General features: G+C 37.0%; 1 protein-coding gene across 1 annotated transcript in view; it reads right to left on the bottom strand.

Moving 5' to 3' along the window:
* Window positions 1–14,489, bottom strand: part of LOC122804788 (protein mono-ADP-ribosyltransferase PARP14-like) — a gene marked incomplete in the record, with an annotated part of 1,493,437 nt that overhangs the window by 1,213,208 nt on the left and 265,740 nt on the right. Inside the window, 1 exon segment of the mRNA XM_044074882.1 lies at window positions 6,200–6,436. Within this exon segment, the coding sequence (XP_043930817.1) occupies window positions 6,200–6,436 (237 nt within the window).

The following is a 14,489-nucleotide window of genomic DNA, read 5'->3' as shown; positions in this document are numbered from 1 at the left end:
ATACCCGAATACACTACACCCTTGGTCTTACAATTAAAATATTGGGAAGATAAAATATTAAATTTCCTAAAAGGAACATACAAGGAACCCTGGTTAAGCATATAATAACATTGATGACAAACCCCACATTTGTAAGTGCCTTTCTTCATCTTGCCCTGTCCGCCTGACAATCCTGTCCCTCTCTCCATACATTCCTTGAGATTCATATCTCTCTCTTCCTAATAAATTGGGGCTGGATGGGAAAAAAAATCAGAAATGTCTTCCTTCACTGTTAGAGACAGGCCAATATTTAATAATGATCCTTTCTACTTCGGATGAAGTCCCCGAAAAAGTGTGCACAAAGGTAACAGTTTTTAAAGAACATTTGTCCAACTCACAAGTTCCACACCCTAATAAAGGGAACATTTTTTTATTTATGTTCTCAATAACTTCATTAACTATGTTTCCAATGAACTTTTCAGGATAACCCCTCTCTAAAAAGAGAGTTGTAATAAAATCTACTATTTTTAAAAATGCTTCCCTCGTGCTTGTCTTTCTTGAAGCCCTAATCATCTGACTTTTCACTATTCCCCTTTTTTGATAAAAAGGATGTCCACTGTCAAAATGCAAATATGTGTTTGAAAATGTCTTTTTCCTAAAGATTTTTGACTGGAAACAATTGTTCTCATAATCTTTATACAGTGTGACATCCAAATAGTCCAAACCATCTTCCCTCGTGTTCATAGTGAAATTCAGAAATTCCGTGGATTTATTAATATAACTAAAAAAATTCTTCTAATTTTTCTTTTGACCCTTTCCATAACAAACAGATATCGTCTAGGAATCTAGTGTACTTACTGATGTAGTTTGTCCACTCAGTTTGTAATATGAATTTTCTTTCCCAAAAATATAATACACAATTAGCGCATAATGGGGCACAAGATGCCCCATAGCAACACCCTTCTTTTGATGATAATATTCTCCGTTAAAATATAAGAAATTATTCCTAAGAACAGTTTCAGTAAATTCAATTATTAAATTAAGTGTTGTTATCCAAACCAGATTCAGTAATAAGAATTTCAGAAAACCATTCCAAACCTTCTTCATGGAGGATACTCGGGAACAGTTCAATAATATCAATCATAACCATAAGTATATCCTTGCTGAATAGTTCTCTCTTTATTCCCTTCAAGACTCCCGTGAGTCCTTACAGATGTGCTGTACTGAAGCTATAAAATTTTTGACCTTCGAGTCTACATAGATAGCCAAAGGTTCAGTGATACCACCTGCACCTGCCACTATGGGCCTGAATTTAATATAGTCAATCCCTTTATGTGTCTTGGGGATACCGAAAATTTTAGGTATTTTTGGTTTGTCTACATATAAAAAATTGTATAACTTTTCATTTATACTCCCTTGCATTAAATGGTCCAACAAATAATATTTAATCTTGGCATAGGCTATGTTAATCTCATTATGAGAAACTAATTCATAATTATCTGTATCTTGTAAAATATTGTACATGTACATGTACATCACTAGTGTACATTAAAACCACACCACCCCCCCTTATCCAGTTTTATTACCCTACACTTTTGTTCAATTAAATACAATAAGACCTTTTTATCGGCTTCAGAAAAATTGTCACTCTTACCTCCCTTGTAATTCAATTGCCTAATTTCCTTCTCGACAAGTTCTTCAAATATTTTCAAAAATGAATGAATAGGGGGGTTAAAAGTACTCGCCCTAGATAAATCCAGTTTGGGCTGTTCCTGACCTTTAAATAATATATTAAAATTCAACTGTCTAATAAAAAGTTTAAGGTCAATAATTGTGTTTGCCAATGTCCCTGGGCGTGAGGGAACAAAGTGAAACCCCTTTGTAAAAAGGTTGAAATATTCATCGGAAACATTAATGTCCGTGAAGTTGAATATAGTGAAATTTCCTTTTTTACAAACCCTATTCTGTTCGTACCCATCTCCTATTTTATTAACAAATTGTTCTTCAAACATCGGGTAAACCAAATCGTTTAGCTCCGACCATAATTCCATCCCCTCCCTCTGAATCCCCCCCCTCTGGTACTGAAAATCCTGTGTTGAATTTTTCCTTTCCTTTTTAGCTAGTCTTTCACTTCTCCTCAGAGTGGGAAGTCCCCCAGTGAAATTGTGTGTGCTCGTTATTGGAGTACCCATCATCTTTCCCCTTAGTAAACACTTTGTCCTTGTTAATAAAAGGATGATATGTATTAGTCAATGGGTACGCCCTTCCTTCTCTGTATTCTAACAAATCTCTCTCCAGTTTTCTTAATTTCCTTTCAATAATTTTCTCACAATGATGGTCAACCTCTCTAAATACATTCTCATATTTACTTTTCTCTTTACCAATTAATTTGTTTAACATTTTCTGGTGTACAAAATGTAATTCTTTTAACAGAACTTCACTCTGGGCTTCATAGTCCCGTATCATTAAATTCATTACTTCAATTCCAGTTCTGTTGAAAACCTCACACAATTCTTGATATAAATCACTATCCGGTTTCACATTGTTAGGAAATTTGAATATCCGTAGTCCCTTTGGGACTCTATTAACCTGTACACATTCTCTTAAATAATCAATTTCCAATTGATTAACCTTAAATGAATGCAGTTTATCGCTAAACCTAATAAAATAATAGTCAAACTTACTCGTATTACGAGAAAAAGTACCTTCGTAAAAATTGAATCTTTTATTGGTCCAGGTCTCAAAGTTAAAATCATTAGCATTGTTCAAAAAATCAACCCCTCCACAGTCCGGTAAAACTTTGTTTTTGCTAGTGATCACTCTAGCAGGATTAACAACTGGTTCACAATTGCCAGCACTGCCAGATCACATTTCACCTTATGTAACTGTCTGTGAGAACGTCGTCGCATGTCCGTTACGTGTGTTTAAAGCGCCGGGAAGTTGCTGTTGATTGTCCGGGAAACCAGAAGCTGTGTTGGGTACCCTATCTCGCAAACTGTCAGTCAGCTGGGTTAACAGTACCATAACTTGATTAAATTCGCTTCTAGTTACCGGGGAATTATCCACAACATCATTGTCTCTCAAAATAGTGGGAGTATCCATAAATTTGTCAGAATCCAATCCCTCGGCCATCTTGACTCAGAAATACAAAGTTGGAAAGAAACCACCACCCAAAAAAAGCACTTGGCCACAGGATAAGGATCCACAAACGATCTCCACTCAGTAATGGTAAAACACTTCTTTAATAAAATTCCACCTCCAAACGGTAAAAAAATGGTGTACAAATTACATACTTTATGTATACACACACGTGTTTATTTGCATTTTGTGCTTATGAAGTTACTATTCATTGTTATTTCTTATCATTTAGATTTATTGATTTTTAAAGTTTTTAAATAAGTGTACCAGGTCACTTGCATAAAACAGGGATGTATGTGTTTTTTTTTTAAAAAAAAATTTTTTCCGGTAGGGAAGGGCTGTCACATGCTGTAATTTATGCTATTTAAAGGGATTAATTACATTGTTAAGAGTTCTGAAGAAGCCTGGTATTTGGACTGGGTGAAAGTGCTTAACTCTACTGTGTTCTCTTTGTATTTTTACCGTTTGGAGGTGGAATTTTATTAAAGTGTTTTATCATTACTGAGTGGAGATTGTTTGTGGATCCTTATCCTGTGGCCAAGAGCAGAAGAAAGTATAAATTATTTTTTTTATACTCACCTATATAAAACATATGGATCACCCTGTTTCATGAATATTAAAGTCCTCCACTGTATTTTTTTTACTTTATTTATTCTTTATTAATACAGTCTCTCAGCTTAACATTTGCAGTGAAGTAGGCTTTTTTTTTACCACTCATCTTTATCTCCAGATATTGACTGCCTAATAGGTAACACTGTCTATAATCCTTCCCCCTCCAGATTTCCCACCAACCTGAAACTCTTTCTACTAAAGCATATGTCACTTCATCTTTGACATACAATGTAAATCCACATCCACACATTTTTCTATCATTTTAAATAAGGTTATATGCAAGAAATCAGTAACAATTTCAAATGATGTGATTTTCTTGTACATAGAACCTATACATTTAACAACTTGTATTCATTTCTTCCCCAAAAACGGTTATTGTGGACTCCATGAAAGCTAATCAATGAAAATGAAGGCAATATAAATAACATCAGGACAAATTTTATCTCTTCCTTTTTAACTCCTTATCTACCCAGTCAGTCTACAGTTACTGACTGGCCCTTTTGTTCCCCTGATCTTGTACAGCTGAAACAATTTATCACATTGGGGGGTAGGTCCCTCTCTAAAGTAGAGATTTGTTTCAACACAGCATTAAGATGTCAGGTTAGCAGTTACAGCCAGCAAAAGGAGCACATCATTTCAGGTCCATTTGGAATTCTTTTGTTACACTCTCCTCTCCTAGTGGGTTATAAGAACACTGCTGACGCAGGGCTTGGAAGCATCTGATCAAATTATGCATGCTTCCACAAACCTGTTTTTCTGGGTGCAGTCTATTGTACTGTCTAACAGGCTATAGAATTCATCATCACATACTTGTGCTGCTTGAATTATGCACATGATGCCCACCTGCTGGTGTTAAAGCAGTGGGACCTAGCCATCACGTTCTCCAAAAAATGGGGGAGCAGACATCTGTCATTCAATGAAAGCCAGGACACATTATACAGTCTGAGTTCAGATATTACTCAACACTATTAACTTCTCTTAATTACTGTTTGTAGCAGAACTTCAGAACAGTACAGGGATGTACTATACATCACTAGAAATCTGTACACAAAAATATTGGATCACAAATGCATGTTAAGATTACATATACTATAAAATTGCAATGGTGACTTATTTAAATGCATTCGTATTTACTATGTTATTTCTGTTTATTATGCTTTTGTAGAAGGGCAAGATCTCACCAAACAGTGTACCCTCATGTGTCTGCTACTGATATTCTCACTTGGAGATCACACATCCTGGAGAACATTCATTTTGCAATAAAAAATCATATATCCCCTTTTCTCAGAGATTATGAAGCCTGTGGGTGAAAAAAAAAACAAACAAACAATGGGGCAAGTACAACCCCACATGAACATTTGGTGAATGTTATATTGTAGAGTTTTGGCATTTAGTTATTTTTAATAATCATTCATTATTTTTTTGTAACTTTCAATATTTAATGTGTGCTGTTGTCCATTACTGTCCGATGTGCTTAAATGTAGTCAAGTAGACCACATCCCAGAAAAAAAAAAAAAAAAAACACTAAGTTTAAAGTGACCATTTGGAAACATGCAAAAAACTCAACAGCTTGAGGAAGAAAAATGTGAAGACATATCCCCAATTCAACAATACCCACTTCACAGATCACTGAATGCAAAAAATGACCACTGGAAGAAAATGTAACCTTGTTTATAAAATAAAAAAGAAATGGAAACACATACTTGGAAAGAAAACACAATACCAGGTAACAAACAGAAGAGTCAGTGCACAATATGAATGCAAGAAAACCCAACATAATACAAACAGCACCAAATAAATACACCTTGTACAATACAACCTAGAGACACATACAAAAAGAACATGCCATATATAGAAATTTAACACTGACTCTAGAAAATGCTAAACATTAATATATGTATTAAAATATTAATGTTTTACACCTGTTTAATAAATCTAAGTATCTATAATAACACACAAGAATGCACATATAAATAAAAGAAAAAATGCAGTTAGTAAACATATTGACAAAAGGGTTAAAAATAAAGTATTGCAGGTAAGGCAAACAGAAAGCTATTACTTCACTTAGTTTCTTCAACTTCTATTCATGTTGTGAAACGTATTTCAACATAACTGAACAGACTAACTACATTTCCTATACAAGTAAGCCAATACCAAGTACACAAAAGTGTACTACTTTACTACAATTCATCTCAACAGTGCTAAACATGAAAATAATCAAATATTTGTGGGTGAAAGGGGGATATCATCATTTACCTCATACCCAGACATGGTATTTTGTTTTAAGATACCATGCAGAAAAGGTCATTTGAATGCAATGTAAAAGCATACTTAACTTTCAAGATTTCATATTTTTTACCTGCATGTCACTTAACATTCTGTATCCAAATTGTAAACAGTAAATGCAGTTAGTGACTATTACAGGCATAGGTGCAAATGAATGTATGAGAAATTTTGAGTGATTACTAACCTATATCTGATTTAAATGTCACTACAACTTGTTTTCCATCATCCAGAACTTCCAAGGAGTGCGCTGTGTTATTGCTGCAGCTATCGATGTATAAATCGATGATTGGTAAACGAGTGCTCTCCTTAAAGCCTTCCAAAATAAATCTTCTTTTATCAAATTCTGTGCTATCTTCCAACTCAATGTGGAGAGGTACACCATTTACCTGATGATCTGTTCTGCACAAAATCTTCTTCAGATCTGGAACAAATGGGGAAAAATGCATACAAGAATGGATTGAAAAATGTAAACAATTTGCAGTACTCAACAAAACATATAATGCTACAGTTTGTATGTGTATATATAAAAAAATTCTTCCTCACAAACAACGTTTACTCTAAGATATCATTAGCTTAAAGTGATGTAAATCTGAAAGGTTTTGTTTAAAACCATTTTAAAAGGAGGGGAAACGCCAACATCCTAGAAGAAGCTGAGGTAGCTGTAATATGAAGAAAAGATAAAGGCCCATTTCAATTCCATGTCATGATTATAAAGTGTATATATTCATAATAGCTAAAAGAATGGCAAATGTTTCGCCAAACTAAAAGATATGGATCAATATGGTTTGTGGAAAGAAGGCAAACATTAATATAACAATGATGATCCAGAGAAGAGGAATGTAAGAAAATGCCATTACTGTTGGTGAGTCTTGATGCAGAGAAAGCATTCGACACACACAGTACATTATATATATATATTTTTTATTACCTAATAGCACACACATCTCCATCAAACAGCTGAAACACAAAAATACAAGTCTTTGTAAAATACACGGTAGATGTATCTAGCCAGTATAGGTTACACTTCAGAAAATACTGTGGGTTTCATAGGTATAAAACTACTTTAAAAAAGAAGCATTTCCAAATGAATACATTAAGTCAACACCATAGAAAAGGGACTTTAGGGAATATGCTCGGCAGAGACAATACTACTATAACAGCATGCCTGATAACTAACAGATATGATACAAATCAGTATAGGTTGATGTGTGTGGTAACTACATAGTTACTCCAAGACAGCTTACAGATGTGGTTGTGAAGAAAGGAGATACAGTTAGCAAAGCTAGCTGGAATTTTGTAAATAATTATATGTCATTTGTGAATATCAACATGATTTATATAATATGATTATGTTACAACTGTATTAGAACTATATGTCATGTGTATATCAAACTGGTTAGTACAAACGTGTGTTGAAAAGGTATTTTGTAAAGTGCTTGAGCTTAAAATGTATCCACAGTGTACTCTACTGGAAGAGAGCATAAATGTGCATGTACCATTGTATCTATATATATATATATATGTATATATATATATATGTATATATATATATATATATATATATATATATATATACACATATATATATATATATATATATATATATATATATATATATATATATATATATATAGTGGAAACTGGAATACAGGAGGTTAAACTTCAGAAAATAACTGAAATTAAATCACTTAATGGCTAGGCCATAAAAGATGGTATATTTGTTTTCAGTGCAGCAAGAAACAATGTCTGTACTAGGGAGCTTTCAGTATAATCTTTAGGGTGAAATAATTACTAGTCTTGAAATGTAGAGGAATGAAATTGTTTTATGACTTCCAGCATCTGCCAAAGATCTAAGGTCTATGTATTTGCACGAGTAGATGCTAAATACTGCCAGTTCCAGCAGTGGGGGTTTCAACAAAATATTAGTTTAAGGGTGTGCACACTTATGCAACCAGCTTATTGTAAGTTTATTTTTTTATATTTTTTTCCCTACCGGATTTGTGCATTTTTCAATTGAATTGTACAGGTTATAGGTCACATTAAAGGTGGGAAAAGTTTTGAAATGATTTATTGTGGTATCATTTTTTTTTATGTCACAAAACAACTGGCATTTTAACAGGTGTGTGTACACTTTTTATATCCACTGTATATATATTATACATACACATGTATATAATGTGTGTGTGTGTGTGTGTGTGTGTGTGTGTGTGTGTGTGTGTGTGTGTGTGTGTGTGTGTGTGTGTGTGTGTGTGTGTGTGTGTATATATACATGTATATCGCACACAAGTACACACAATAGATATTATATATATATATATATATGGATACATACATATACACACACACACACACACACATATATATATATATATATATATATATATATATATATTATATATATGCATACACACACGGCACAGTGGTGAAGCAGTAGTGTTGTCACCTGGGAGACCATCTAACTTCAAATCGCAAATGTCAGAAACCTTCCCTGGAACCACAGGAAATGAGCTTTTTTTTACAAACAGAAGAAATGTTAGTTTTTTTACATTTCTACTTTTACGCTAACCGGATTATAACTTAGCATTTTAAATAAAGGCCTCTCATATGTACCAGCGAGAATTTCACAGGTTAATGATGTATTAACTGACCTCAGGAAATTTGCTAGGGACATTACGTTAAAGACATTGTTTTGGGATACAGCTTTGGAGCAAATACAGACCTAAAAAACAAAAGAAAAAAGTCTGTTTAATCCTAAACTGTCCGACATTGGAGGCTTTTGTTAAGATTTGTGAAAGTGACCTATATGAATGTTTAAACAAGGGAGGTCATAGTAGGTTTTATAATTTGACACCTAATGAAACCAGAGCTCTTAAAGAATTAAGTGATAATACTGACATTTACATTCACCCAGCGGATAAAGGAGGGTCCATTGCGGTCATGGAAAGTATGCAGCAGTTACTTAGTGACACAGACACTTATTTAAAAGTGTCTAAGAGGGATATAGATATGTTTGTTAAATAAGTGCAAACAATCTTATATGATCTATTGCTCAATGGTTTAATAGACAAGGAATTATATGATTTTGTATATGTTGAACATCCAGTGACTCCTTCCTTTCATGGACTTCCTAAAATCCATAAGGATAGGGTAAATCCACCCATCCAACCCATTGTAGCGGGTAAAGGATAGGTAACTGAACACATGTCTATTTTCACTGAAAGGCAGCTCAAAATGTTTTTAAGCGAGGCACCTGCTGTTCTTAAAGACACTGAAAACATTTCACAGAGTTTAGGTGCTTGTGTTAATAGGTTAAACGGTTATGAAAAGAGATTTATTTTTGTAACCTTGGACATTCAAACTCTTTTTACCATTATACATAATTACTATGCTGTAGATTCTATTAGATGTTTTTTGAATGTCTTTAGTGATTTACTGCATATGGACATTGAACTGATTTGCACATTTTTAGAATTGATTTTGAAATATAATGTGGTTGTATTTGATAGGCAATTCTGTTGGCAAAGGCAGGGTGTTGCCATGGGCACACCCTGTGCCAATAGTTATGCCAATTTGGTTTTAGCCAATTGGGAGCACAATATCATCTTTTCAGAACATCTCTTTAAATGCTACCTTATTTTTATAAGAGTTTTGTGGACGATATTTTTATGCTTTGGGATGGTCCCATTGAGTTATTGCAGGACTTTATAAAATATCTTGAAAATAGTAGTTCATGTTAAGTTTACCATGCAATATTCATCCGAGAGTATAGATTTTCTGGATACTCTTCTGTTAGAGAACATGGGCATATTGATACATAAATGTTTCATAAAGCATGTAGAAAGAACAGCTTGCCCCTGAGTAGTAGTATCACCCACCTAGAAACTTTGATAATGTTATGAAAGGGCAATTTTTGTGTGTTTCAAGATTACATACGGGATATCAGGACTACATTCAGGCAACAGAAAACTTTATGGGAGATCTTATAAGGAGGGGCTATAGCAACAAGGATGTGAAGCGGAAATCCTCTGAGGTACAGAGTTTAAGATCTACTGTAGGTGAACCATATATTACTGCATCTCGACTGCATTTCACTTAAAAAAACAGCTCTGCATATTGTTTTTACTGTACTTGTGTTGAATTTATACTGTTAGCACTTTAAAAAGTTATTTTTTGTTTAATTTAATTGTTAGGCTAACACACTCAAGTGCGCTAGCCGTTTTATAGCATTTACTGTTTGTTACGGTATCTTTTTCTCCTTTCTCTAAAAAAAGAAAAAAAACAAAAAAATATCCTTGTTTTCCCACTTTTCTGAACTAGAATAGTCCAGTCTTCAGATTTTGTTGATCTCTGGGCTTCGTCTTAGTTCCTGTGCTATCCATATCCTTATTTGGATAAGAGGAAGCTTCTTTGTTCACCAGTGGGAGTGGGGAGCACTGAGCAACCTATTTGTCCCTAGAGGATTGGTTCCAGCCCAGCAACTTGTAGTTTATTGGCCATTTTGGGTCAATTCCTGGCTCTTTTCAACCCCCTGCTATAAAGCCCGCTTTTGCGCGCTTTAGAGCGTTTTAGCGCAAATTCGCGCGAAGTTGCTCATAGAGCAGCATCGGGCAGCGCCGGTTAATCAAGTTTAAACTATTTCTGGCTCCGTAAAGTCTGCTCTTCAATTTTTCCTTAGAATTGTTCTACTTGCAATCTAAACAGCCTATACTCTATCTGAAAAGCTCAGCACTTGCTCCTAAAGCATTTTTTTATACAGGTAAAGCACTCAAACAAAAGAAAGTACTTCATTCACCTAAATTCCCTTGAGTACCCATTTCCCTATAGGTCCTTTCTGACTCAGTTACACAGCAATCTTTTTCACTATTTCTAGCATGTCGAAGGGTTAGTTGCTGGCGTCCTCTCCTGTTCAGCTGGTGAATCTGGGAATCTTGAGGCAATGTTACAATTGCCTCATGTACATAGACAACCCTCTCCTCCTCCCAACAAATACAAATATATGCGAGAGATGCAACTATATAGCCAAACTGGAGGCTGAGCTCTCTCCATTCAGTACTGGCAAGACCAGTCAGGAGGAGAAGGTAACCACGCACACCACAAACCCAGTCTCACATAAAACTATCACAACTGCAAACCAAACACACAAAAACATACTCGGAGGCGCTGATTAAAAATCTACCAAAACAACAGAGGCCTCCAAAGCAGACACCCAAGCAACCGCCACCTCAAGACATAGCACATGCAACACATAGTTCACAAAGTCAGTGTGCTAAACAGTCACAGCCCTTAAGGCCAGACAACATGCCAGACACACTTGTAATAGGTGACTCCATAGTCAGACACACTGATGTCCCGCTCACCAGACTGCACAAGGAAAAGGTCACAGTAAGCTGCCTGTAGGGAGCTAGAATCCGCCACATAACACAAGCACTCCGGTCACTCCACAGCAAGTACAAATATGACTCTGTCATTGTACATGCCGGTGTGAACAACCCGAGACGTACCTCCCTGGACTACATGAAGAGAGACAGAGGAGCTCTCTGATTATGTAGCCCAGGCCGGTATGACCCTGACCCTGAGCAGCATCTTACCCTCACCAAGAATGATGCCACAGTACAAAGACAAAATGATCAGTTTTAACAATTGGCTTAATTACTGGTGTCATTCTAAGGGGATCCAACGTCTGTCTGCTTGGGATGACATGCTTGACAAGCCACGCTGCTTCGCAAGGGATGGCTTGCACCTGTCACCCCTGGGCTTCCGGATATTGGCCAAGGCTCTTGCCACCCCTATAGTGCCTTTTTTAGGCAAGGCAAAAATTAGAGCCAGCAAATAGTGACTAAAATAGGTATATTTAACAAAATGACATCCCAGCAGGTACAAACATACCGGTTTCGGCTGGTATCATACACAGCCTTCTTCAGTGTATACAAAAAATCCAATATATGCTGTTTAGTCAATACCTGACTCCCATTGGTTTAATCCTCATAAATATTCATTGAGACCAGGGTGGAAAAGACCACCCAATTTAATTATCCACTTCTTTTCTTTGTAATTTAAAATTTTATGCCAATTTTTGTTTACTATAATTGATTTAATACAAGGTGATTGCAAAAATAAAATTGGTTGGCATAAAATTTTTGAAACCTGGTTCAAGGCTCCTGAGAGCACCCCAGCACTATCAGGTTTTCCCTCATATCATGCTTTCCGGCCCAAAAACTTGGAACGAACCACAAAAGGAGGGGGAGTATCCATATTCATCAAAAAGATACCCACACCTCCAGGTTAATGGCAACGCATGAAGCATCGGAGACCATCCAGGTGCAACTAACCATAGGCAAAACTGCCTTACAGTTTTGTAGCATGCTACAGACCACCCTCTCAAACTCAGGAACCCCACACAGCCTTCCTGAAGACACTGGAGAGTATGAATGTCTCAACAAATACCATCATATTGGGAGACTTCAACTACCCAAACATAGACTGGGAACATTACTCAACCCCCAAAACCCTAGCCCAAAGGTTCCTAGAATTCATAAACTCAAATGCAATGGAACAACTAGTCACCATTCCCACAAGAGGAGACAATATACTAGACCTGATCATCACAAACATGGGGACAAAATGCTCCACACCGGAAGTACCTCTTTGATAAGATCAGACCATAAATTAATCTCACTGGAAATCCACATCCCGCCCCCACCCCCTGCACAAAAGACCACAGTGAAGAACTTCTCAAAAGCCAACTTCACACTTCTTAAGACTGAAGTGGTATCCTTCAAGGCCCCTGGGCCACTGGAAACCACAACCCACACTGCTGAATCCTTTGCAAATGCCTTCTACAGGCACCTTCAAGAATGCATGGATCATGCAATCCCAAATAAAACCAAGACCCATTCCCCCAAAGGCAGGCGCCCGGTCTGGTGGACCCCAGCCATAAACAAACTTTACAACAGGAGGAGGAAGCTACTACATGACAGAGCAAAATCCCTAAAAGGGAAGGCATCTCTGATCAGTACTAGCAAAAAACTATGATCACTCATAAAATCATCCAAGGCCAACTTTGAGAGAAAAATCGCAAAAGACAATCACAAGGCCTTCTTTAGCTATGTTAGAAACCTGGGTGAAAACTCCCAGATATGCTCAGAGTTAGTCCAAAATGACAAAATACACTGAACCCACTGACATTGCCAACATTCTGGCAGACAGGTTCAGTGCAAAGTTCTCCTCCCCCTCCCCCCAAAAGGAGAAATGACTATCCCAGCAGAGTGTAGCCTCCCTAACATCTCAGATGCCCAGGTGAGAGCCGCCCTCTCTAAAGCTAAAAACACAGCATCAATGGGACCGGACGGTGTCCCAGGCTGTGTGCTACATGAACTCCAAGAGGAACTAAATCCACACATAAGGCTGCTGTTTAATTTTAGCCTTACTACAGGATACGTACCCAAAGAGTGGCGTACGGCAACAGTGGTCCCACTTCACAAAGGCGGTGCTTCTACGGACCCTGGAAATTACCGCCCCATAAACTTGACGAGCCTGGTCTGCAAAGCTATGGAGAGGATCATTATGGAACTCATAAACAAAGACATTGGGGACCTACAGACATTGGATCCTACCCAATTTGGCTTTGTCAAGGGCAGATCCTGCCTTTTGAAATTGGTCGACTTTTTTTGAAATGGTCACTAAGGCCATTGATGAGGGTAAGGCAGTTCACACAGCCTACCTTGACCTTGCAAAAGCCTTTGACAATACCCCACTCGGGCATCATAGACAAACTCACGAGCTTAAATGTAAACCCATATGTCACAAGATGGGTTGCAAACTGGCTCAAGGACAGAACCCACAGGGTCAGAGTTGCTGGAGCTATGTCAGACTCTAAGCCAGTCACAAGCAGTGTCCCACAGGGCTCAGTCCTGGGACCCCTCTTGTTCGGCATTTATTTTTCCGAGGTACAGGCAAACATAGGAGGATTCTGGCTGACAAAGTTCACAGATGACTGCAAACTGGGCACCATAATTGATACTCCAGCGGACACAAACATCCTTCAGAGAGGCCTCATAGAAATGGATAATTGGTGCCAGAGCCATGGCCTTAAGCTGAACGCCAAAAAATGTATAGTCATACCCTTTGGGAAAAACAAGGTACCCACAAATTACCACATAGGTGGTAATCCATTAAGTACGGAAGAGGTAATCAGGGACCTAGGGACCCAGGTTGACAGTAACCTCTCATTTGACACTCACATTGCCAAAGTGGTTAGGAAGATCTTCTATATTGCCCACCTTATCATGAAGGGTTTCACATCTAGATCAAGAGAGGTCATTGTGCCCCTGTACTCTTCTCTTATCAGGCCAATGATTGAGTACAATGCCCCATTTGGGATGTATCTCACCAGACACCTGCAGCAGTTGGAAAGACCCCAAAAGTTCCTCACCAAGAGGATAAAGGGTCTTAAACATATGTCATATGTTGCCCGA

The sequence above is a fragment of the Protopterus annectens genome, chromosome 6.part0 (assembly GCF_019279795.1).
Source record: "Protopterus annectens isolate FY-2018-M chromosome 6.part0, PAN1.0, whole genome shotgun sequence".
Classification (NCBI taxonomy): domain Eukaryota; kingdom Metazoa; phylum Chordata; order Ceratodontiformes; family Protopteridae; genus Protopterus; species Protopterus annectens.
This window is presented reverse-complemented; position numbering and strand designations above follow the sequence as displayed.